The sequence below is a fragment of the Mytilus galloprovincialis genome, chromosome 2, assembly GCF_965363235.1.
Source record: "Mytilus galloprovincialis chromosome 2, xbMytGall1.hap1.1, whole genome shotgun sequence".
In the NCBI taxonomy this organism is placed as follows: Eukaryota; Metazoa; Mollusca; class Bivalvia; order Mytilida; family Mytilidae; genus Mytilus; species Mytilus galloprovincialis.
The window spans coordinates 19692436-19717763 of NC_134839.1; the positions used below are offsets into that span (position 1 = coordinate 19692436).

At 31.1% G+C, this 25328-nt stretch overlaps 1 protein-coding gene across 2 annotated transcripts; it reads left to right on the forward strand.

Moving 5' to 3' along the window:
• Positions 1–1244: 1244 nt before the first annotated feature.
• Positions 1245–25328, forward strand: LOC143063066 (uncharacterized). Of its 2 annotated transcripts, XM_076234993.1 has the most exons (19): positions 1245–1280; positions 1961–1980; positions 4000–4158; positions 5466–5561; positions 6231–6311; positions 7123–7233; positions 7942–8040; positions 8636–8737; positions 9247–9345; positions 10159–10257; positions 12112–12210; positions 13271–13369; positions 17720–17818; positions 19109–19207; positions 21239–21373; positions 22176–22194; positions 22528–22626; positions 23207–23332; positions 24076–25328. In XM_076234993.1, exons 2-19 carry the CDS (start codon positions 1966–1968, stop codon positions 25155–25157), a joined length of 2718 nt encoding a protein of 905 aa, XP_076091108.1. In that variant the 5' UTR covers positions 1245–1280; positions 1961–1965; the 3' UTR covers positions 25158–25328. The 2 variants fall into 2 exon arrangements, with proteins under 2 accessions (XP_076091108.1, XP_076091109.1); XM_076234994.1 differs by lacking the exons at positions 22528–22626; positions 23207–23332; positions 24076–25328 and having other exon boundaries at positions 22176–22493.

Below are 25328 nucleotides of genomic sequence, written 5' to 3' on the forward strand. Positions count from 1 at the left end.
AAACTTAAACCGAAGGAAACACATCAACTATTAACCCGAATAATCCAGTCGTTATATTCCGACTCACTATCGATCGCTACATTAACTCGAGAGGACACTGACCGATAGAGGGCGCTGAATTATTCGAGTTAATCAACTATAAGAGGAAAACAACGGAACAACAGAAACACTGAACTGCTACAAAAATAAAAGCCAACAAATAAAAAACGGACTTTTTGATAATCTGTTTTGGGAACAGGTTATTTTACGTTTGCCAGTTTTAATATTCTGAAATATTGAATGAACGGTGAAGTAAGTACAATTGTCCAGCAATAACTTATTGACATAATCAAATGTCTTACTGATACTGATACAATCTAATTGTATGCTTAGCGTATATTTTAAAGTACACGATTACATGTTAAGTCAAACATGACGAACGTGCAAGCAAATTTTACACGAAGCCTATTTTTTTCCAACCTTTCTATATTAGTATTTTTGAAGATTAAAGGAAAATAGTGTCTTTTTAAAATATAACTACAATGGTTTTCTAATAATTTAATCGATTAGAAAATTCTCCCTACAACATGTAGTTCTTGATTTCGCGAATCAGTTTTGACGCCATATCAGTTTCGTGGTGGGTGTGTAAATTACCGCCATGGCAGTTTCGTGTTGGACGTGCAACTTATCGAGTGTTTCTGCTTCTATACAAACTCAAAACAATATTCTATTATGAATTATACAAGCACACTTTATATGCTCATTCATAAATAAGATACAGAAAAAAGCAACACGTACTCATATTAATTTGTCTCATTGTTAGACTTCATTAAGCAGTAACAGTTACCCATTATATTTCAGTACGATCAACAGCTTCTATCATTAAATGGATAAGTTCTTAACACCTATCACCAATCACTGGTTAACAATGAATTGATAAATAAAACAATAAACAGATGATTTGATAGTTCTTCATGCAAAACATGGAAATAATAGAAAAATTATTGAACTGGTCAATGTCGATATATTGCAACTGATATTTAATTATAATGTTTATGTTTTGTAAGTGAATACTTCATTGATGTTAGAACTGTTAGTAAATATCTAAATCTAAATCTAAATCAGTAATAATCAATACAGTACTAGGTATGCTAAAGGATTTGACATAAATGAAGATAATATCATTCTTTAAGTCGCACGTTCCGTTCAGATATGAGTCAAAAAAAATTAAAGAATTAAAATAGGTATCATATGTCAAAATATATCACCACTACGTTTAATACCTATGCGACATACATGAGGTAAGTGTGTTTAAGATATATATTATTTTAAAGATTGTTGTAATGTTACTCTCCTCGGACATAGGATGACGAGATATGGGAGACGAAATGAATTTGGTACCTTCTGGATTTCCCTTTTCGATTCTCCATGCGTCTCTTCCATTTCGATGTTCCCCTGGTTTGTTTTTTTCATTCAACAAATCTTCATCAGTCTTTTTAGACTAAAACCAATTAAATCACATCTTGTAATCTTGACCATAAATTGTTAAGAGTGTCTTGCCATTAGCACGCTCAAGAATCTTTTGACAGCTTTGCGAGGTATATTAGGTTGACGACAACTTCTGAAGTAAAATTTATTATGCTGACTTACATGTTCTTATTTCATGGTTGCAGTCAAACCGTCATACTGTTCTCCGTTTCACTTACTTTTAAGCTGACACATGATATCCAAAGGTTTACTCAAAACGTTTTCTCTTCTCTTTAAATGTATGTATCTTCTACTGAACATTTAACAGACAACACATGTACTTGTCTCATAATACATTTTCATTATAATTTTTTGATACAAGTTTATTTTTTGAAGGACTATATATGGGCGATGAAAAATAGTAAAGATTTTATTTGGGAGAAGATAAAATATCGATCTTTTGTGAACCATGTTAACTGTATAAATGTAACGCTTTGTGTATTGCATTTTGCAGATCATATGGGTAATATTTTGGTAAGTATATTTCTATATAAATGTTTCAAATGATATGTGAGAAAACTTCAAAAAAAAGTTCAAGATTCAAGAATTAAAAAATATCGATATTTTAGAATAGAAATTATCAATATTATCTTTTATACTGCACTCGTTCTATTTGAGCAGTCAAAATGCGTTGACTGTATATTTCTATGTCATATACAGTCACTGACCCGATATCACTTTTCCTCATGAATATTTAAATAGAAGTTGCCGAAATAATATTTAATTATTCATACGACCTCTTCAACCTGTTTTTGTTTCCAGTGCATACAACGATGCGTGGAACGACTCAACCTTGATTCTTTTGCAATTATTGGAAAAACCTATTTCATTTGTTAATATTTTTGTTTGCAACCTATGTTTTATGCTTATTGTTGAAATTTTAGTCCATACTCAAACGATTTCGTTCACTATCGAGTATGGGTTTCAACAGGTAAATGTACATTTCATTGTGTTGTATACTTCTCCGCGAGCATGATATGAGGCCTTTTTAAAGGGGATTTCCCCCCAATATTTAAATCAAATAAATAAACTTAACGCATTAAACAATTCAAAATGGTTTTTTTTAGATTGCAGTATAAAGACAATAATAGTTCACTGACTTGACATATCAACGATATAAGGATTCGACCCGAAACGGGGAAATAGATCGGCAGAGCCTCGCATTTCGCCGTTTCTAAGCCTCATCCTTATATCGTTGATATGTCAAGTCAATGCACTATTATTGTCTATATATCGTATCTGTTTGCAGTTGAAGTTACAGAAACTTAGCTCCGTGTTATTCCCTCGTTGGTACTTTTATAAAGATAGCGCTGTCAAACATAGTGTTACGACATCTGCGTAGTTCAACCCCGTAGTTTTTCAATAAGAATAGAGAGAACAACTATTTGTGCAATTGTGTTTTAAAGAAAATGATGTTAACGATAGGTTGCTGTTTAATGTCCAACGAAAAATCAAATGCATTTTGAGGACGAGGTGCTAGTTTACAAGGTAACAGTTGGCAGACGTGTCACACTACCTTGACACACTATTCTGACTCCGAGTCTACCAGTCTATGCTCTTCGTACTTAGCGGGAAAACAGTAAAAACAAATTTAAAGTCTTTGGTTTGACCAGGACGGTGTTCGATACCACGACCTCCCGCAACGTTCACGCTACTATAAGAAACTATCGAGATGGTTTTAAGGAAATATGTGTTATCTTAAATACATGTGTAATTAAATGCACTTAATGTAACAAACAACACTATTAAATTGCTTCTACAGAACAACAGTATACCGGTCTTGGCGGGCGATGATATGTTTTCTGATTTTCTATAAGAATTTTTCTTTATAAAATTCTTATTTTATTGTTTGTGTTGTAAATACTCTCAATTAACAATCATTAACGAGAAATCTTCTCTTAATTTTGTCTTTAATTTATGTGTAGGCCTGTTTTCAGGCGTAGATGAAAGATCAAAAATTTTAAAAAGGACACCTATTGCTGTTTTAAAAAATAGTTATTAAGAATAATATCAAGCTAACGGTATGAACTATTAGAGGAACTTATGCAGATTTTTACTGACTTAGTGTCCATAATCTTTCATTTTTAACAATTATACATCATGTGATGAACATTTCGCTTCTAAAAGAGCTCAATGTGTGCCCTACGGAATATATTTTGAGAAATGTTATTGCCAACACGTGTATAGGTGTTGCCGAATCGCAGTTCAAGTAAGTATATCCAGCCTCTTTTTAAGGGTTTTAGTCAAACAAACATTTCAAAGAACTAGCCAAGTCTTAAAATATTAGCCTCAGGAGAGATTCTGCTACATGTGTATAAATGTAGTGCTTCTTTTGATATCAAAAATGTTAAAGAATTATCAATCTACTAAAAAACTATCTACCCAAATAGTGTCCGGGATTTTTTTTTTTATTTCGGGGAAACACAAAACAAACTGGTCACACCTCCCTTCCTACTAGTCATAAATTCATACTGGGTTTCATTTTATAATCAGAATGTTTGTGGGAAAAAGGAAATCTTGTCACAGAATGGGACGAGCAAACAGCCTTGGACCAAATCTAGTGGAGGTTGGACTACTCCTGATACAACTGTGGCCAGCGAGTTTGTGAGCACCCTTTACGACAATACAAGTTTTGGATCTACAACATTAGATGTAAGATATTTAAATTTAGTGTACATGTATATAAATGTTTCGGAGGGGTCAGTGTTGATGGTTTTTTTTATCAGGTCAGTGTTGTACTGTCTGTTGTTTTTTGTGTGTGTGTGTGAATCTATTAATCCTGTTGTGTATTGTTAGAAAAAAATAACAAAAAATAATGTTATCATTAGGGTTAAATGATAGTCAAAATAACAATTTCAAATAATCCGTACAACATAACACGATGGCAGCTAAAAAATGGACAAATGATATCGCTTGCTTATAAATAATGACAAGAACGACATTCGTTCTTGAAAAGTTTTTTTTTCTTTTTCTCTAATACCATGAGCCTTTACCTTTAACAAAAGCCATCATTTTGGCCATTATTTCGTATTCCACCAACTACATTCAGACCTCCGTAATTGTCAACTCTTGATGCCGAGGTTCAACTTTCTTGCGTATGATACGTAATAAATTTAGGAAATTCGTTTGTTTCAGTTTTGCAATTAGAAATTTAGCGTTACGATCTTTGTCAAACTGTCCCGTCAGAGATATCTGTGCTGTATGAAGAACATAATTTTTTATATCTGTGTTAAAATGATATTGTTTAAGGTAGATCATAAGTAAATGTTTTTTGAGACAGAATTTTCTTATACTTTGACAAAATGAAGATTTTCCTATGCTTTTTTCAAAAATATAATAAAAAGTATGGGTCACCGTGCTATTTTTCAAGCTATGAGTTGTTGAAAATTGCCTAAATTTGGTTAGTTTGTTCATGAAAAAACACATAACAGTGCATAAAAAAAATTCTATGAGATAGAATTTTGAAATAAATTGTGAGAAGATAGGTTTTATAATATGTTTTAAGAAAATAAAAAGAAAACATGGTGTCACCGAACTTGTTTTCTTGCCACAAGTAAAAATAAAAAATTTCCCTATTAACCCAGTATGAATTTTGTGCTAAAAGAGTTATCTCCCCTTAAATGACTCATTTGAAAAAAATGATTTTAAAAACCAAAAAGGTTGATATTTGTTAAAATATTTTGAATAATACAATAAATTAGCAAGATTTCTTTATATAAGTAAACAGTCTAACCATTAAATTGCAAATCTGTTTCCAAATTTGCTGATTTGGGAAAATAACTAGACTGATTTTGTACTGTGATTGTACAATCCAAGATGGCGGTATACCATGAATCTACCTTAATAGAGTATGGGTTTCGAGTAATTACTAAAAAGAATTAATTAAAAATATATCTCTTGAAGTCTTTTTCATTTGTTGTTTCCTAAATATACAGTATTTAATATCGTAACTTTTATAGCTTTTCGATGAGTCAACACCAAATTTGAGGACGAGTAATGACCCATCTACAATAGAAAGTTCAAACATTGACAACCAAGATGAAAAACCGAGAAAGGTATTCTGTTTTACTAAGTAGATTGTCATAGCGCGTTGTTTTGGAAGACGTACACTTTTTAAAGGAATCAATATCGTGTTTTAAACTGTTTCAACGTGTTATTCCGCCGCATTTTTTTTTACACAGAACAATTTTGTTTTAAGTCATACATTGAGGTTAGCTTTCGACTGATCAAAGAAGGACAACATTATATTGTTGAAAACAGGCGGAAGGTACCAAGGTGGAGTTCAACACTTGTAAGTCGAAGTGAAATATACAACGTTATTGTAAACATGGAAAGACGACATAAGACTTACAAGTCCACAAAACACTACATAAAAATAATGAAAGACTAAGCAACACGAACTCTGCAATAAAATTAAGGGTGATTGCATGTGCTCCGGAAGAGGAAACTAATCCTGCTCTTCTAGTGGCACCTGTCATGTTGTGCATGGCAAGAACAATCTCAGTGACATGTCTCATTCGTTGATGGGTTTAATCATTCATTACGAATACAATGCACGTGTATAACAACTGGTGTGTCACGTGCCGTGATTTAGAGAAATATGTTATTAAATTGACATTTTAAACTTTTCGATATAGTAATGTCTTGCATAATTGTGATGTTTGTTTTATTACATTTTACTTAACATGCTTTGTCTGCAATACTGATATCGAAATAAATTTCAGACAGTCCAATTCGACGGAAAGATTGAACGGCTTCAACGTTTAGAATGCATAAAGCAGTATATTTTAGACACAGCTAATCGGGTAAGAAGGCCTTTTGAAATTTTATAGTGTGTCTTTCTATGTTGTGATGTTACACTATTGTTTCAAATAAGTTAGAAGGTTTTGTACCATCAAAACGTTTAATCTCGCTGCAATTGTTTGCACCTGTCCTAAGTCAGAAATCTTATGTTCAGTAGTTGTTTGTTTATGTGGTTCATGAGTGTTTCTCGTTTCTCATTTATTTTTATATATACATTTTTGTAGATTAGACCGTTGGTTTTCCAGTTTGAATGATTTTACATTAGTAAATTTTTGGGGCCCTTTATAGCTTGCTGTTCGGTGTGAGCAAAGGCTCCGTGTTGAACACCGTACCTTGACCTATAATGGTTTACTTTTAGACGTTGTGACTTGGATGGAGAGTTATCTCATTGGCACTCATACCACATCTTCCTATATCTATATAGGTTCGTTTCAAACGTTTTTTTTATTAACATATTGTTCTATCAACTTTCAAACTTTTACTTCTCAGGGAAACAAATAAAAGGGGAATTGATAATAGTTCGTGTACAAAAATCAAATTTATAGGTAGAGTTGTTTTCAAGGCAGATAATATAACCATTTATCAGGCAACAGACTTTCCTTTCACATAATTATTTTTTTTAATTCATTGTCATTAAAAAAAATACTTTTTAGACTGCACGATATATATATATATATATTTTTTTTTAAATATATAAGTTTCATCACTCGTAGAAATTCAAATTAACATCTGCATTTAAACAGAAGGGATAATGCCTTTCGAATAACTTAACTATAAGATAGTTTTAACAAATGATTTTTATTATGTTTGAAGGAGGATAGCGCTCTTTGTAAAGCCATAAAAGAAGGATCATCGTATTCCATTCGAGTAATAAATGATTTGATCAAGTCCGGAGAGGAGGATCTAAATTTCAGAGACAACAAGGTACCGGTATCAATTTCAAATTGTATAAAACAAGAAAATTTGTGCATTTCGGATATTGCTGTTAAATTAAAGGAGAATGGCGTTATCTACAAATGCATCATGTATAAGATCATAACTTGTAAAAAGGTTAAATTTTAATATTTCGACACAGATAGTGATCAAGAAAAAAGTATCTTTTAACAATTTTTTGTATATTCTGTAACTTCCAGTGTTTGGAAGACTGATTGTAGGTTAACGTCCAGTGTCAAATACTTTATGCATGTTCAAGACGATGGGTTTTGGTGAAGAAAACTATGCTTGTGAAAAAACAGACATTGTGAAAACGGGTTCCCAGCAGTTTACTTCCCAGTACAACCAAAATCAGTGAAATAACATTAACTTTTTTTATTTATTGACAGGGAGAACCAATATTGTATGAAAATTGTAAAAACTCATAAGTGGAAAACAAATTGACAGTAAAATTACCAAAAACAAACTAAGATCGACCAAAAGATACAAATAGAATACTAAACACAACCTTGAAAGTATTTTTATAGCATACAAGACTTTGAAAACTAATTGCTATAGTCACTATTACAAATTTACTGAATGACAAATTAACTACAATAGACAGAAAAAATGAAAACACACTTAATATGAAGATTACCAGATATTGAACCAATGACTCTTCACAACTAGATAAACTAAATGGTTTATATTTATTGGCAGGGAGACCCTATATTGTATACAGCACTATTTTATGAACAGTACGATGTTGTGAGATTGCTTATTGAACACGGAGCAGAGGTCAACCACAGAAACAAACAGGTTCGAAACAAGTTTGTACTGTATATAACAATTCACCTGCTAAACTTGCTTGAAAACAAAAATAAAAACACTTATAAAGTTAATGAGTCCAACACGCTTTTCTGGTTTTATCTTCATAATAACGCAAAGTTATTGATATAAAGTCTTTAGCAGTAGCTATAGCCAGTCGTTTATGGAATGGCAATTTATAGCGATTGATGCACCTTTTATGTATTTTAGAAGTTTATATCTTGCTCATTAGTGGCAAGATTTCGGTGCAAAATTTAGTTGACATGCATTTTGTAGCAAGACACACGGACACAACGATAAATTATATTATTTTATTTTATTGAAAAGGCAAAACTAAACAAAAACAAAAACGATTTTTAAACGATCAATAACACAATACTAACATATCTCGCCCGCTTGAAAGCTACCACACACAACATGCCATGTAATATATTTTCACTCCGACAGCAGTGAAACTAAATAAGCGGCTATATATATACAAATGATAAAATACTGAAGGAGCTGTGTGGTACCGCGTACGTATTTTTTCCTTTAATAGCTTTCTTTTAAGATGTGTTTATCCTTTTTGGTAAAAATATTCTTTTAGTGGGATCCGATCATATATACTGCAGTCCAGTCTAACAGAAAAGATATAGTGGAAATAATGATAAAGGAAGCTGATGCAGATGTGGATTGTAGAAATAGCAAGGTAGATTTTGATCATAATTGTTTAGTTTTAAAAATAAATTTGAAATTAGTTCCAGTTTGAATGTTTTCCTTTTACTTTTATTCCTGTTTTTAAATCGTGTATCTAAAAACAACAAAAAAAAAAACAGGGATGTGTTATTTATGATTGCCAATAATACAACTGTCCGCCTAAAAAAGATAAAGCACATTACAGCCTTCAACAATAAGCAAAACTAATTGTTCAATAAGTTATACAGGCAGAGCCTCGCATTTCACCGTTTCTAAGCCTCATCCTTATATCGTTGATGTTTCAAGTCAATACACTTACTATTGACTATGTTCATCTTTTTGCAGAGTACATTTCTGGGATAATATTCACTGGTAATACATAGAACAAATTATACAATCAAATAGTTATGTACTAGAAACTATATTTAGATATATATTTATTTTTGTGAACAATTTGTAAATTACTTTTTTTCAAGTTTTGTCAAACAACATTTTCTAATATATACTTATATTTATTTTAAGGGCGATCCACTTTTATACACAGCTGTACTGTCCAAGCAGAAGGAAATGGTCAATCTTCTTCTTAAATACAGCGCTGATCCTAATATTAGAAATAACCTAGTGAGTAACGAGAACGATAATTGGAACTATACGTACTGATGACATTTTAAAATTGTCTACTAAAGTCAAACATGAATTAGAATTCAAAATACCACATCATCTGACTTTAGTATAGAAATCTCGCCTTTATTAAGCAAAATCCAGTTTTGTCATGTCATTTTCTTCTGGTTCCTCTGTAGTAATACATGAACCTATGGATTTTGAGCCTCAATTTCAAGGTCACTTCTAAGACCAGTTTTCTCTTGTCCCGATGAAGACCTTTATATACAGGTTAACTGTACAGTGTGTACCTAACCAAGTTTGAAGCAAGTAAATCATTATGTTTAAACCTGCAACCTGTACATGTTTACATAATTTTTATTATTTCAAAGATTCAATAATTCATTTTGAAATAAATCTACAAATCAATTCTTTTTAGGTTTATACTAATATTTCAAATTTTATATTTTCTTAAGTTGAGTTATACATTTTAATATCAATCTTTGAAGATAGAGCAATAGCAATCTATTAAATGTCTTACGTAACTAAGAGATGGATTCGATTTGTTTTTAATGTATCTTTGTTGTTGTAATACAACTTGGCTAGTTCACAAGAAGGCATCTAACGTACCATACTGAGAATAAAATTCGAATTCAAAGAAGGGCAGCGAATTCATAACAACAAAAGTCGACAAACATGACATAAACACATTAATACATAGCAGAAATAATCTTCTTTAATCCGTGGTTTATCTCAGGTGCTACAAAACAGTCACTGATAAATCATCATTTAGCTGGATATAGGAAGTTGTATCATTATTATATTTTATTTAAGGGAACGTCGTGTTTAGAAGAAGCAATGACATCAGATCAACTGGACCTAATGCAAATTCTCGTAGAATCAGGAGCTGACATTGATATCAAAGACAAAGAAGTAATCTTATTTCGTATATTTAGTTTATTATTCGTTGAGTATGTTTGGGTAGTGAATTTCACATTTTGATATTATCTGTAATCTTTGAAAAGTTCAAAAATATAATTACGCGATCTTCAAATTATCAAATCAAAACTTTATTTCATGTCAATCAAAAATGTCAGCATAACTTAATACAAAAAAAGTAATAGCGATGTTTAGTACATACCAATTCTATTTCAAGCAATGTTAACTTCAAATTTGCAAATAAGTAAAAAATCTTACTTTCAAGTTGTCTTGCATGCACCTCATATCCTTATTAGAGCTTTCTTACAAATTGACGAAAGGTACGAACGAACGTAAAGGGAGCACGTATTTCATGTGTACAATGACAATTAAAAGAGTCTTTGTTTTAGTAAAACATCATTCTTTTCTAAATCAAGTAAAAAAAAAAGAAATAATATCGCAAATAATACACGATTTTAGTATAATCAAACAGAGAAAAAATAGTGTCAAATAAACCTACGTCCTGTATACGTTACTTACGTAAACCACGAGTACACACATTTCCGCGGGAATTTTTTAAGCACGAGTTTCACGATTAACATTTCAATGACATTATTGAAGTACGTTAGTTTAAAAACGACAAGATTCACATTTAATTTTATTTGTTACAGTACACTTTCATCAAATTGTCAAAGTGGAATATTGAGATTTGCTAAAAAATGATGCTACAATGTTTTTAAAAAGTAATGTTGAATAAATCTGGAAAAAAGACTTTGTATATAAGGAAAATAAATCTACAATTTTGCACCATATATATTGTGGATTTTTTAATGACGATTTAACAGTACACATGTTTGGAAGATAGACGCGAAGTTGTCACTTATCGTCCAGTGGCTAATATTTCATGAATGTTCAGGACTTATGCAAAACGCAGTTATACGCTAAAATAACCGTTCCAATGCTCCGGTGTATCATACATGGGGGGGGGGGGGGCAATGAATATTACCAGGGTAGAGGCAATGATTAAAAAGTTATGAAACGAGCACCAGTATATGGCATAGTATGAAGATCATCTTTTTTTCTTCATTTTCATTTTATTATTTTCAGCGTTGCAAATTTTGAATCAAGGAAGTATTTGTGTATCTGTTAGGGAAGAAGAAAATGTATTTGCTTTCATATTTTCTTAGGTTAAACAGTGCAACATGGTAATATTGAAGAGTTGGGAGGCCGGTTTTTAGACTTCTAGGGGCATTTTTTTCGATTGACTACTCTATATTTTGAATATTTCGTTAGTGTTTTCTCCTCCGACCTGTTGCTATCAATAATCATACACTAACCTTTCGTACGTCCCGAAATCCTAAATACATCTCAAGAAAAATTCAATTTAATAAGTGTCGTTGCATGCACGATAATTGTCCGAAGTTCCACGGCTATTATTCAAATGTGTCAAAATAAAGGATCCCGAAAAAGAGTCTTACGTATGATTCGTCAAGCATACGTACCTTTCGTCAATTTGTAAGAAAGCTCTAATAGTACATCTACGTAGCATTACGATTTAGAGTATATTATTATTTATATCGGTTATGTTTATCGAATAATGTTTTTGAGTGTGTTAACGTTGTATACTACTTCCCTGTGAAACCGGACGTGATGTTGTTGTCTGGTGGTATGACATTCTATTGGGAGTCACTCAATAAGGTTTGATATATATATATTCGAAATTAAAAGAACTTATATTTCTGAAAAATTTTCAAATGATAAGAAAAAAATATTCATAGTAATGAATCAGATGATGCATAAATTCTCAAAGAATGTTGATAACTGTTCAGATCTATTGATTATTTAATTTAGAATAATAAACTTTTTCAGGGAAATAATTTGCTTCATGTAGCAATGATGTTCAAACAACTGAAATGTTTGGAAATTTTGTTAGATCTCGGTGCCGACGTGAATATTCCAGACAAAGAGGTAATCTCTAAAAACGTAAAATCTATAGTTATGTTAAGAGTGTGACTGTGGTTAATTGAATATCGGTGACGAATATCACTATACTGTGATCTGATGCGGACACATGTAAGTCTGCTTCCCCTTTTTGCATGAAAATGTTAACATTTATAAGTTTAAACAATTATTATCTTCATACAATTAATCATATTTGAAAAACTGTGTATATTTATTAAGAACGTTCCTCCAGGTTAGAACTTTTTAGTATTAATCTATACACATAATTGAGAATGGAAATGGGGAATATGTCAAACAGACAACAACCGACCATAGAACAGATAACAGTCGAAGGCCATCAATGGGTAATCAACGCAGCGAGAAAATTCGGCACCCGGAGGTCGTCCTCAGCTGGCACCTAAATAAATTCAATGAAAATAGACGTAATACTTAAACTCCAAAACATATAAAGGAACTAAAATTTAAAAAAACAAACAATGGTTGGAGACTTCTGACTTGGGATAGGCGAAAAAATGCGTCGGGGTAAACATGTGAGATCTCAACACTCCCTTTATAACTCTAGCCAATGTAGATATGTATGTAATTCACACCTGCAGTTATAAGTTTGTATATTTTGTTAGTTTGTTCTCTGCAACATTTGTTTATGAGAAAAACGTATGTAATTCATAATAAAAAGCTGGAAGCCTTCTTTATCTGACTTAATAGGAAAAAATAAACACAATTACTCATTATTGGGAAGTACGGTATTTGAAAATATACTTTATAAAAAAAAAATATTTTCTGTGCAGAAAAGAAAGAAATTGGTAAATAGTACATGAAGCACATTAATTTAGCAAAATTGAACTTTTGGACCATTTGATGTAATTTTTTTTACTAAGTATTTGAGTTTAATACAGCTTGCAAATATTTCTTTAATTAACTTTGCCTACTTCTTATTGATTTCCTGTTCATTACTACTCCTGAAATTAGCATGAGTAGTATCACTAAAATATATACATTTGAGTTATATTTGTATCTGCTCATTTTCTTTTTATATTTCGAACCATTTTCCTCTCTTTTTCTACAGGGAAATCCTGTTTTAGAAATGGCAGTATTAATGGAACACACTGATGCAATAACGCTTTTACTTAAATATGGCGCTGATGTTAATATGACTAATGAAAAGGTACAATGTAGTTTGCAAGTTTTAAAAAAAATCAATTCTACTGTTAAACAAGAGAGGTAAATCGCATGCCTGCCAGTAAAATAGCTTTCTGCCTAATTAATACGTGAACGTTCATATAAATATTCTACATTTACAGACATGCAAACCTTTAGAATATTAATAATCATTCATTTCTTTATAAGTGCAAAGAAGTAAAACTCCCACACAGATACAGGTAGAAAAGTTTGAAGACCACAACTTAAGTCTGAAAAACAAAACAAAAACTAAGTAAACAAGAAACAACAGAAATAACAATAAGAGTCAAATGGAACCGACATTTCAGTTCAAACTTATCATAGATACCATGATTGAACTTTTGTTTTTTTGCGCCAGACGCACGTTTCGTCTGCAAAGACTATGCGCACAGTATTGATGTTTCGAAATAGTTTCGAAGAATCTTTGCATATCCAAAATCGGAGCAGGAATTACTTGCATCTCCCATACAATGTCGACTTTTATATTGTGAGCTACACCCGTCAGTAAACTCATGCATTACCGATATTTCACAGTTAATAGATTTCAAATATTCCAAGACCAAGTTTTGCACACAATGTGTATAATGATGATCATGTTTTTGGTCTGGGCTTATCACAAAAAACTGTTTAATGACAATATTTGGTTCTTCCGCGGTGCTATCTTTTCCGTCATATTCGAGAACTGAATGTCTATGTAATATTGTAAGATGTAGTGAAACCTCTAATTTCTGAAAATAAGAGGATTGAATTTCATTCTGTTCAGTACACTTATAATTCTCAGAAAAATCGTGAACTGTCACAAAATGAAGATTTTCAACCAATGATTTCATTTGCTTAGATTGCCAGTATGCACGGAATTGAAGTGCAGGAAATGTCTCTAAAAGTTTTTTAAGTATTGAAACATTTAAGCAGGGGAAGAACTTTTTCTCACAAGAACAAATTTCCTTATCATTTTATCACCTTTAACTTTAACATTTTTGTATTCGTATCGTTCCCAAGAAATTTGGACGTCACTTTCATCTAATTCTCCTGGCAACATTGAAAATTTACAGACGCCACATTCAGAGCACAGCCTATCTAAGCACGATATCTTATGTTGATGTGTATTTACATAAAGTATCATCTAAAAGCTCACTCAAAGATTCATACAATTTTACCTCACTGCTTCCTTCCCTGGACAGTAATCTTTTACGAAATGTATACATGATTTAAAAAAGCGACCTCATCTCAACATGCTGTCGACAACAGCATGTAACTTTGTCCTTAAACTGTGCTGCTCTTGCAAAATACGGCTTGCATTTTTCAAAGGCCCTTTGTCCCATCTTTTCATTAGGATATTAATTCTTGAACTGAAGAAATACTTCGGTCTGTGTTTTTTTCTAAAATATAACACGAATGAGAGGAATATACATTGGGGCTAATTTTACTCGTTTGGTGTCATTTTTGTTATTTGTTGGTCTGCTGACATTTGATTGAAGCCAGAAATCATGAACAATTCTTTTGGTTCGTTTTGTCAAGACATCGGATCTGGTTTTCAGAGTCGTGTAAAGAAATGACGAGTGTTCTGAATGCAAGACTTTGGTTCTATTTTTTTCCCTTTCTGTAAAGTTCTACTATTTACGCCTAATATATTTGCCAAACTTTTCGTTGCTCTCTTTGTATCGGATATATTTTCACCGCTAACAGACGAAATTAGAATATTTAATGCAGCTTTAGCTTCTCCATTTCTTTTGTGTTTTACCGACGTAATTACATCTTGTATATTACGAATCGCCATTTTTTCTAAGTTTTCTTCAAACGAATCATGATTTTTTTTAAAGATTACAGTCAACGTATGCAGAAAGTACAGCCGCTCGTTTATTTGGAGTTATTGGAAGTGCTTGTTTCAATTTTTTGATTGACCTGAAAAAAAAGAAGACAGGTCATATCATTTGAATAAACCCATGATGATTTTTACGAGACATTTACGAAGCATTTTTGTATTTATAATTATAAAATGCATTTTGGGGGGGGGGGGGTTCTGATTTAAATTGATGTAGCCTGTACCGCTGTCGTAAGTTTGACTTCCGCTTAAATATGTTACAAAAAAGGAATGCTCGGTTTGTATGTGATCAGGATTATCGATCCTTATATATAACCTGCAAAAACGAATCCTTGTGTCTATTGATAACAAAACTGTTCCCATGAAAAGGGGAGCTATTTCTTCCCTTGTCTTAATACACATTCATGTGTATTTAGACTAGTGAATGCTTCTAGCTTCGATATATTATTTTTTTATGCAAAAAACTATTTAAAGTTCCTTTATTTTTATTGATTTTTTTATTTCAAGAAATGGCATACTGTCAGATCCCTTTAATGTTCGGGTTTGGTTTAAGATAGATTTCATCCATTTATTTGGTACATGTAGTTATTTTTATTTCATAAATCCCAATTCAAATAAATGCGGTAATAGATGTCTAAGTCCCACAGTACACGTGTAAAAGAATGAGTCTTAAGATTTTGAATATTTAATTGTTTATTTGTTAATAATTTGTTTTATGTCATTCTATTTTATTTTCATTTTTTTTACCTCGCTTTATCCATTCTGTTAGAAAATGGGATTCCCTCATCACTCTTTGGTGTACTTGTTAAATCAGCACGTATTCTTTTTCTGTAATTATTCATGTAATTCTTTCTGTTCTCCTTCTTGTTATCTTTTTGCAGGTTTTGCTGTTTTCTTCTTTCATTATAAAGTATTTGTTTAATTGCGCTCTTTGTTTCACTTAGTGCTTTAGTCTTTAATAATTTATTTTTTTTGTAACGGTTTTTTTATGTAGCATCCCGCTTTTTGTTATCTTCTTCTTTTTTCCTTTCTTTCTTTATTTAATCTTATTCTTTCAGTGGTAGTTAAATTTGTTTTGGCCTACAAGAACGTAGTTTATGCATAAAAAATTAAAATGACAAAATAAACGTTACATTGAAAATCACGAAAAAACGTTACAAGATTGCACGGTAGCAAATCAGACTAGACATTTCTATTTTCTTATTATTTTTTTGTCTTTCATTATTTATTCAAAATTCCTTTTATATGAGAAAGACTTTTAAAAACACATTACGAAAACAATACATAAATTAAAGAATAAGATACACAATTGATTTATATTTACGTTCGAATGTACAACTTCTTTACGAAAACGTACATAATTTGTGCATTTAGCACACGGTAACAAAAAGGACTAGACAAGCAAAAAGTTAAAATTCGATTAGAAAATTCCACTTCCAAACCATATTTTTGTACTATTTGTAAACGGTATTAAAAGCACATTAAGAATATATATATTTTTTTTTTCGTTTATATATTATTGCATTCTATAAAATTCTTACCGTAGAATCCATTGTAATTTTTTTCCCTATTTCATATGTCTTGTTTCATCATCTTTTGAACATTTCAATGCATCTTCTAACTCGCATATTTGAAAAAAATGCCCAAAACGTCGGATAACGTCATAGCGAATTGTGCTAAACTTTCGCATGGCATTTCCCGCTAATTTGCGTGCAAAAATAAGATTTTCTGATTCAAATTACTAAAAAAAAATCGATTTCCATGTTACAAGTTACGCTCATATTTTTTGACGGTTTTTCTCCCTTTAGGGTTATTTGATTTAATTTTATGTTATAATTTTATTATTTCAAAGATATTACTACTATAAAACTATAGTCTTTTAGACATTACATATCATACCAGTTTTCATTTATTGACATTTTAAGACATGCTCAAATTAGGAAGAAAAAACGCGGAACTAGTAGGGTTCACCAATACTGTGCGTAACGTCAAAAGACTCATCAGTGACGATCGAATTAAAAAATGTTTAAAAGACCAAATAAAGTACGAAGTTAAAGACGACCGAAGTTCTTTTATCAATAAGAGCCATCTTCAAGTTGGTACGTTTTATATTTACAAATTAATTTGGAAAAATACCATCTTTATGAAGGACGCTAATGAATGACAGTACTTTTTAATTATAATTATGGCTTCAATGTTGTTGTTTGTTGTCCGGAGCAGATGTGTAATTGCACGAGCTTGCAAGTGTAATATATATTCTACGAGGTAATATAATAATAGTGCCATCAAATAAATAATTATTTTCATATACAAAACTATTATTAATCACAGTGTATCATAATATTTTCATAATGTTATTAATATACGAAGGTATAAAAAAAACAGTAAAATCACAAAAGTCACAAAAATACGGAACTACTAAGAAAATTCATAACGGAAAATTCCTTATCAAATAGCAAAATCTAAAGCTCAAACTACTGAAAACGATCATTTATTAATAAGCATGTCTTATAGGGAATTCCTGTCTTCTTCAAAGCAGCAAAACGAAAAGGATGTGCTACAATGAAACTAATGATAAAAGGTGGAGCCAATGTCAACATGCAGGATTCGCGAGTATTTGTTTTGTTTTGTTTTATTTTGTTTGCTTTTCTTTTAGGAATGCGTTTTTATCCCTCATCATTTTGTTTTGGTTATTTATTAATGTCATGTGGCATCAAATTTGTATTCAATGGAGAAATTCTATGAGTGATATATTTTGTATACGAAACATAAAAACAGCTTAGAAAATTGCAAATATTTCTGTATAGAAATATTTAAGGTGGCTCGTGGGTACAAAAATTTCAGTAAAAAATTAAACCTTTATTTTTTCATTTCAAATTTTATTTATTACACTATTAGTTATTACTTTATGATATGGTACAAAAATCAACCCAAAAAACGATTCGGTTTGGCCTCAGATGACTTTTTAAAATGTTTATATCATTGAAAAAAGCTCCAAACTATCTCCCTTTGGTGGAAAAATGCCATTTTTTTGGCATTAAATTTGAAATATCTTTTTTAACTCATCGGTGACCTATATTTTTTATTATTGTTTTCAAATAAGCTGTACATAAACTAAATAATTGTAAAATTTAAGCGATTTTTGTAATTATTTTATTTTTTTATTTCGATATTACCTCTATTTCTCCTATTAGCTCAACAGAAAAAAAAAAGACATGAACAAAAATGTATGCTTCCTCCGGCGGTAAATTGTGAGCTTAAATGAACGGTGACCCCATTTTTTTATTTCATTTTTCTTTAAAGTATATGATAAAGTTCATTTATAAAAAAATATAACGAAATCCTATATTAGGAAAAAAATTTGATTTATACCCTGGAGCCCCCTTAATAGACAATAACAATCAAAACCAAGGAGTAAGCAAGGACTCACAAAACCAAAAGACATTTACATCAAAAGTTATAAATAATAAATAAGAAACAACACGAACTCCACTAAAAACCGGGAGTGAAATCAGGTGCTCCGGAAGGGTAAGCATTTCCTGCACCGTATACGGCATCCGTCGTCAGATTGTTTCCAGTGAAATTTACCTCTGAGCGAAAAATACTTAATGTTCCAAGATAACTTTAATTGATTTTTTTAAGATACTTGTGTCACAGAAAACCTTTCAAAATTGCGAAACATCATATGCATAGAAAACGTGTGGAAGAAACATTTAGTATGTATCTTTGATTAATACATATAATGAAATATGTTTATCCGTTTTGAACAAATTATTTATTTATATTTGGATAACATCCATTTGAGGCTTTACATATTAGTATACCGACAATTTTATTATTGACTTTTAAAATAATCCGTATACACATTTTTTGACGTATTAATGTTATTTTTTTATTTTCAAGGGAAACACGGTTTTGTTTTTAGCTGTTGAACGGAATAATTGTGAATTATTGAATCTTTTATTTGAAGTAGGTTGTGATGGAAATATTCGTAATCATGAGGTAAATATCAAAATAATATTAAAAAATCTTGTCGGAAAGTATTCAATTATAAACACTATGGATTTACAATGTTTCAGATAACGTCCTTGTTTTTTTTTACTGACTCTTGTTTGAGGATATTCGACAATGAATGAAAACCTGTTTGATCAGTTGAACTCTATTCTGAAGAAGACGAAAGTGCTTTCAATTTTTATTTTAAAAAAAATCAGATATGAATTGCAACAACTGATATTTGAGTGCCTGACGACATTATTTTATATCTGCAATCTGAGCACGCTAAGCATTCTTAGATGCGGTATACATGGTATAATACTGGTGCAAATTTTGTACATCGCCTTTTGTTATCTTTATTACTGTATGTCAGAGTGCTTTTCTTTTACAGACTTTAATTGTGTGTTATATTTGCTGTTTGTTCTTTTGCTTGTCATTTATTGAAAATCATTAAAATAACACATTATAACTGTGATGCGTCCGAAGCGTTTTTCTGTATTTATTTTCATCAGGAACGCTCAATGCGGAATATTTAAAAACCAAGAATATATAATAACATTAAGGGTTGAAATGGTATAACCCAAAAAGCGCCTTAATATATTTAAGTTCAATTCTGCCTGAGGGATATGAAACTTTAGTTTCTATAATTTTAAAATTGGTTAACGAACAATTTTGAGAAGGTTTTATACTAATAATGTCAGTACTGAAGAAATAACTAGTACTACTGAGCTGATGATACCAAAAGGGACTGATAATTCACTAGCAGAATATTGACCCAGCGCTGTATAAATTCCATTCGTCTGAAGCGCTTTCTGAGTGTATATACACCAGAAACGGTCAAAGCCGAATATTTAAACTTAAAGTAGAGTTGTCAAATCGTACACTTTTGCCTAACCGGTTACTCGGATAATCGTTCAACCGATTAACCGGTTAACCGGTAATTTAAGTTGGTGCTTGAAAGCCTTATCAATAGTACCCTACACATAGATATAACATATGGTATGAGTGTCAATTTGACAACCTTTTATCCAAGTCATAAATTTACGCTTTTAGAATTGAAGTTTGTCCTCTTTGTTATAAGGCTTGTTTGTGAGGATTCCTGGCGAAGTTTGACTTTTAATAATCAACTATAACGTTTGTAACAACTTCAGATTGAAAAATAGAAAAACCTTCTTGATCTCGTAGAATTGAATATGTCTGAAACTGATTATTCTTTCGTTTTCACTTGTTGACTCCGAAAATGATGTGGAAAATTTCAATTGAAATGATTAATTATAAAAAAGAAGATGATTGCCAATGAGACAATTCTCCACAAAAGATCAAAATGACACAGAAATTCACAACTATAGTTCACCGTTTCTTTACTTTTTTTTGCATGTTACTCGTACTATCACGTATACATTGAGTACATTCGCATTGGTTTGCATTTCACAATTTTTTATTTAGCATTTCGTTTAAAGTAAGACTAAGCCTTGCGCGACGGAGGTTGTACATTTAGGTGAAGGTTTAAACAATATTAGATCAGAAACGAAATAATGAAGTAAATCGTAAAATTTAATCGCTTACTGATTTAGAGTTGCTGTTAAAAAACATGTATACTAATTATGTTTCTTTAAGATCCTGCCCCGAGCCGAGAGACAAGTTCTAATTAATTTTATGTGTATAGGATTAACAATAGCAATCAATTTACTGGACAATTGATCTGTCAAATTAATTACCAAGACGACAACTTTTAAATAAAACCTAATTATTTAATGATTTCAATACAAATTTATATCAAATATGTCAAAATTGAAAAAAGTCCAGTTAACCGGTTAACGTTTTTGGTATTCGGTATTCGGTTGTTCGACCGATTAACCGGTTAACCGGTTAACCGTTGACAACACTAATTTAAAGGCATTAATTTTGCATGATATCTCGGTTATCCTACTCCTTTTACTACAAAAACTGAAAAGAACAAATCGTATAGTTTATATCAATTACAGTACAAGTTCCAAAATATATTTCATTTTTAAATCATTTTTTGATTGATGCAAACAGGGACTATCATGCATAGAATATGCTTTAGATATCAAATCAGATAGACAAAGTGTTATCAAGACAATTTTAACATCTGGGTGTATCAGCTACTCTGATATAACAAATCGGGATATCAAGACAACAATGCAAGTCAAGGTAAGATTGAAAGAGCCATTTTATGACAGTACGAATCTATGATATGATTGCTACTTAGACAACTCTCAACAAGAGACCAAATAATGTCGAAAATATAGGTCACTGTGTTGCATTAAACAATGAGCAAAACCGATACAACATAGCTAATTATAAAAGGCCATTAAAAAAAATCAAAACGAGTAAAAATCCAGATTTATGTAAACCATAATGAACGTAAAAGCAACAAACAACAACCTCTGAATTACAGGCTGCCGTGATAAAGATTATTTTGGTGAAGAATTACACCCTTTTTACAAGCATTTTGACATATTTTAACACCTAGAAACATACTAGCGGTTGGAGGTAATTCCTTTCTGTAAGTTTACTGTTTATTGTATGCTGAATTATATGAAGCACGAATGTTTGTCCTACCCTATGTATAGATTTCCTTAGTAGTATTTGGAGGAATTTTCCTCACTTTTCGACTTTAAATACTCTCTTACTTGGTATTCGATTTAGTACTTCCAATGAATTTAATGAAGACGAAACGCGTCTGGAGTACAGATAATAAGACTGGTATTGTTGATTTTAAGTAATTTTAAACGCTTAAATTGCTGAAGGACCAGATCAAAAACAGATAACTGGATGTTGATCATAGAATACCAGGGTTCTGCACGACGGTAATCAGAAAATCGGCAGTCATGCTATATAATCATAATGATATTGAATAATATGGAAAACAACATTTTAAGAAAATTGTATTATGTGACCCTTAAAATAGCAATCATACTTAAAACGTGTAAAGTATAGAGATTTTTTTCAGGAAAGGGAAGATAATGCAGGCAAGTAAATTTAATGTAGCTCAGGTCAAAGGAATAGTGTCACTATCTGTACATGGGTATAACTGTCCTCTGCTTTAAGAAAATAGTAGGAATGTTTGGAACAGTAAATGGCAAACTTAAAAAATATTAGAACTGATCTAAACTGTATGGATTTTTTTTCACGGCTTTATTTTGCAAATTTTTCAACTAGATTAACTTTGATGCTCTATGCGGTCTTTTCATTTTTATTTTTATTTAATATACAACTTTTTCAGGTTGTTATGATTAGTTCCCTTTTCAAATGACCAAGTTGTGTTCTTTTTTTTTTCCACTGGAAATTTCAATTCATTTCAGATAATTTCGTATCTTTCTGCGATCGAGCCTTGTTTATGACATCAACACAAAGTCAACACCATATATCAAAGTGGCGTCAGAGAGATCCGCCGAATAAATGTAAGAGATATAATAACTAAGTATAGTCTTGTCATTTAATATAAGCATTTGTAGCAATTTTTATAAAGGCTTAAACAAATCATTTCATATTTTTTAGTCTTTTAAAAGTTATTGATTCTTTTGTATCAAAATTACCAATTTCACACACTCAATTCCACATACCAATCTGTTTAAACATATTTAGAAACGAAGTTACATGTATTGGATGATATAAACTAACATTTGTTTTGAAGATTCCTTAGTCGAGTACAAACAAAAATTTTAAATAAATTTCATGTAAAATAAGTCATTCATCAAAACAGTTTTTGTTGTTATTAAATTTCTGTTTTTCATACATTTTGAAACGTATGTAGGTCTGACGTAAATTTTCGTGATATTTGTCGTGATTCAAATAAACAAAAGTTGATCAAATTAAGCATGTTTACAATCTTTGTCCTATTTTAACCAAATATGTTTTTTTTTCCTCTTATAGTTGATCTGTTGTTCTCGGTTTTGGTTTCTGACCCGAATTTGTTTTCGCACAACCGCTTTATGACTATTTAACAACAGTATACTACTGTTGCCTTTATTTATTTTAAAGATTGGTTTTCCAAAGTAAACCTGATATGTGATCATATACACGTTGATTGCATTATTGACGGAAGATTACAGTTTGCCTACGAAACATTGAAAGTGTTAACCTCAAAAGTCACAGAAGAACTAAATCGTAAGGATTTATTATTTTCTTAAAGATGAAAGGGTCAATTGAATATGAAAGAAATTTTAATTCGATATTATCTAATAGTTCATCTTATGAATGTTGCATTGTTGTTTGTATTTTGTTGCACTTCTGTGTTTTTTTATTCCGTTACTTTCCTCTTATAGTTGATGTGTTTACCTCAGTATTAGCTTGTAACCCGGATTTGTTTTCTCTCAATCGATTTATCAATTTTGAACAGCTGTATACTACTGTTGCCTTTATTAATTAACCAACAAAATATTTTATCAGATATGATAGTACAATAAACACATAACTGGAAGTACTTCTTAACGACATATTTACTTTTTTCTAAGCTATGAGAATATAAATGCAAACCTAACAATATTTACACTGACAAACAACACACAAACAGAGTGTACAAATTGGAAAAATCACACATTTTTTTATCTATGTGCAACTGGTCTGAAGTACCGTTAAAATGCCCAGTTCAAAATCGAAATCACATCATTACCGTTTTAAATTTACACATTGGACCTTGGATATGTAAGTATATAGTACGGTCACACTGAACAAAAATGAAATTTCACTTTATTTATGCATTTTAGTACCTATAATATATACTTATTTTGATTAAGAACAACTATGTAGGCATAAAAATACAAACAAAATGCAGAATCAGTTTACAGTATTTTGTTAATTGGCGTTTCTGTAAATATAAATCTGTCGGGTTTTTTTTTTTCATTTAATAGGCGATGTTAAAGATGCCGAATTTGTCGAAGATCCTCATCCTTTTAAGGCAGAAGAAGCAAAATCAATTACAGAATTTGAGTTATTATTAACAACAAAAAATATGATGAAAAACAGAGAAGATATAGAACAAGTAACACATGGAGGAGATTCAATGCTTCACCTATCTATCAAATATAAGCATGAATGTTTGTTACGATATCTACTTCATAATGGTGGCAATCCGTATAAGAGGAACCGGAAGTCTCGTACAGCATTACAAATTGCTTTTAAAATCAATGAACAACACCTTGTCATTCCAATGTCTTATTATATTCTACGAGACTTTACGAAATGTGTGTTTATTTCTGTTGATCTATATGATAAATTATGGACAGGATGGAAATGTGAATGTAAACGTCACAGTTTAGAGAGAAGAGAACTGTGTTCTATGAATTTTATTGTGGTGGTTGAAACTGACAGTGCAAGAAACCCGAGTAACTTTTTCTTCAAAGGACTTGATGTTTTATTTTATCCACGTACAAATCAACATGTAGAGTTAGGCCATGTTCTTTCAGACCTCAATGATAATTTAGACAACGACAATAAATCAATCTTTCCAGAATTACAAAAGAGAGCATTGAGATTTTTGTTTACAAAACATAGCAATCTGAGATTTATCTGTCCATCGTTTGTGAGGTCATTTAATTATTCTAACCCTAATCAAGATCATGAACTAAAACGAGAACACTGTCTACGATTTATTCTGAAGAATAAGGGCATCATACCAATTGAGGAGAGTCATTTACCATGTGATATAGATGGACTTGCAACTGACTGTGTAGAACAAGCCGATGATACAATAGCTTGGTTGACAGAAACAAATAATTCATATCGACTATTATCACTTCAAACTAACGTTAATAAAGCGTCACTTATAACATCGCTCTGTGATGACAGTGTTCAATCGTCAATTAAAGTTGTTGATTCTGATGCCAGACTTACTTTATCAGATCAAACATTTAATCAAGATTCTATAGATGAATGCATTTGTGTACAAAAATCTATATTTACCTTTTCACTTGATCAATTGAATAATGCTTAATGATTGGTGTGCATGACTATGTTGACATGCATCAGTACTATATATGTGTTTGGGACAGTTCCTCATTGTTAGTTGATTAAAAGTTGTTGGTGAAAGTATTCGTGTAAAATCGTCTTTTTACATTTAATTCTGAATGATATAGCACTATTTACGACTTGTTCAACAATTTCA

Excerpts from the sequence above, each read along its gene's own strand:
- LOC143063066 (XM_076234993.1), top strand. Across the intron at positions 7,234-7,941 it reads TAAATTTCAGAGACAACAAG|GGAGACCCTATATTGTATAC; the intron begins GTACCGGTATCA and ends ATTTATTGGCAG. Across the intron at positions 9,346-10,158 it reads CTAATATTAGAAATAACCTA|GGAACGTCGTGTTTAGAAGA; the intron begins GTGAGTAACGAG and ends ATTTTATTTAAG.